At 49.9% G+C, this 1,968-nt stretch overlaps 1 protein-coding gene across 1 annotated transcript; it reads left to right on the top strand.

The window, feature by feature from the left end:
- The first annotated feature begins 7 nt into the window (after positions 1–7).
- LOC106632972 lies at positions 8–1,959 on the top strand. Its single transcript, XM_014331732.2, has one exon. The coding sequence runs from the start codon at positions 32–34 to the stop codon at positions 1,928–1,930; it is 1,899 nt and encodes a 632-aa protein (XP_014187218.1). The 5' UTR covers positions 8–31; the 3' UTR covers positions 1,931–1,959.
- The last annotated feature ends 9 nt before the right edge of the window (positions 1,960–1,968 follow it).

Here is a 1,968-nt window from a genome sequence, read left to right on the forward strand (position 1 = left end):
GGTGGAAGTTGGGGAACTAATCAGAGATGAAATGGACATTCAGATTAGTAACATGCGCTTCTTCTCCGACAGCAAAGTCGTTCTTGGCTACATCTACAATGAGGCAAGAAGATTTCACGTTTTCGTGAACAACCGGGTGCAACGCATCAGACGAGCAACAGTACCAACTCAGTGGGGCTATGTACCCTCGGTGCACAACCCGGCCGATCACGGATCCAGATCTCTACCTGCCGAAAAACTGTTGTCCAGCACATGGTTGAAAGGGCCGGAGTTTCCCTTAAAGCCCTTACAGAGCAACTCATCAGGTACATTCCAACTTCAAAACCCCGACTCAGACATTGAAGTTCGTCCCTTGATCACTGCCACCATTCAAACATCATACCCCTGTTTAAAGACTGCAAACTTAGAATCTTTCTCCAGCTGGCAGTCTCTTACCAGGGCAGTTGCACGTTTGGCACACATTGCACGCACCTTTAAGGTAAAGCAATCAGGCGGACAATGTAAGGGATGGCATATATGTCATGAACTCACTACCTCAGATTTTGAGCAAGCAAGAGAGACGGTTATAAAAGCAGTCCAACAAGAAAGCTTCCCAGAGGAGCTCAAACAAATAGAGTCAAGGAAGGACATCCCAAAGAAAAGCCCTCTCTTAAAGCTTTCTCCCTACCTTGACAAATCAGGCCTCCTGAGGCTTGGCGGACGCCTTCTTCATTCTGACCTTGAGTCCGCAGAAAAACACCCCTTGATTATGCCGCACAAACACCATGTAACTAACCTGTTAGTCCGCTATTACCATGAAAGGGTCAGGCACCAGGGGCGTCATCTTACAGAGGGTGCTTTAAGATCCGCAGGTTACTGGGTCTTAGGAGGTAAACGCCAGATCAGCAGCCTCATTTACTCATGCGTAGTTTGTCGCAAGCTAAGGGGAGTAACACAGTTCCAAAAAATGTCAGATCTTCCTGCAGAACGTCTTAGTGCTGAGCCTCCATTTTCTTACGTAGGCATAGATGTGTTTGGGCCATGGTCGGTTGCCTCTCGTCGTACTCGGGGCGGACTTGCCAGCAGCAAACGATGGGCAGTGATGTTCACCTGCATGAGCACAAGGGCAGTTCACCTTGAGATCATAGAGGGGATGGACACGTCTAGCTTCATTAACGCTCTCCGCAGGTTCTTTTCAGTCAGAGGACCTGCAAAGCAATTGAGATCGGATTGTGGAACTAACTTCACAGGAGCCTCCAGGGAGCTAGGGTTTGACAAAAGGATTCCTTGTGACCCACGTGTTAAATCCTTCCTAAATGATCATGGATGTAGTTGGGTCTTCAACCCTCCCTACTCTTCTCACATGGGGGGCAGTTGGGAGTGGATGATAGGAGTGGCACGTAAGATATTAGACTCCCAGCTCGCTCAACTTGGTTCCAGGCCCCTCACGCACGACGTCCTGACCACCTTCATGGCAGAGGTGGCCGCCATCATCAACGCACGGCCGCTGGTTCCAGTGTCAAGCGATCCCGATGTTCCGTGCATCCTTACTCCCGCCACACTCCTCACGCAAAAAGTTGGTGCACCTCCAACACCCTTAGGTGACTTCGGGGAGAAGGACCTCTACAGGCAACAGTGGAAAAGAGTTCAGAGTCTGGCCAACTCTTTCTGGCATCGCTGGCGTAAGGAGTACTTATCAACACTGCAATGCCGCTGCAAGTGGCATTCCACCAGACCAAACCTGCAGCAGGGGGATGTGGTCCTCCTGAAAGATCCTCTCGTGAAGAGAAATCAGTGGCCCATGGGGGTGATTGCAAAGGTTCATCCCAGTAGTGACGGACTTGTCAGGAAGGTAGAAGTCAAGGTGGTGAAAGATGGTAAAGCCAAAGTTTACTTTAGGCCAGTCACAGACGTTGTTCTTCTTGTATCAGCTGCTGTGCAACAAGTTTAGTTTGGGTCCAAGTGTGACATCTTACCGATGTCAGGCGG

The sequence above is a fragment of the Haplochromis burtoni genome, unplaced genomic scaffold (genome assembly GCF_018398535.1).
Source record: "Haplochromis burtoni strain Fernald_Lab_line unplaced genomic scaffold, NCSU_Asbu1 Contig_5231, whole genome shotgun sequence".
Classification (NCBI taxonomy): domain Eukaryota; kingdom Metazoa; phylum Chordata; class Actinopteri; order Cichliformes; family Cichlidae; genus Haplochromis; species Haplochromis burtoni.

What these genes read in the sequence shown, in the direction of transcription:
- LOC106632972 (XM_014331732.2), top strand. Translation starts at nt 32, where the DNA reads ATGGACATTCAGATTAGTAACATGCGCTTCTTCTCCGACAGCAAAGTC.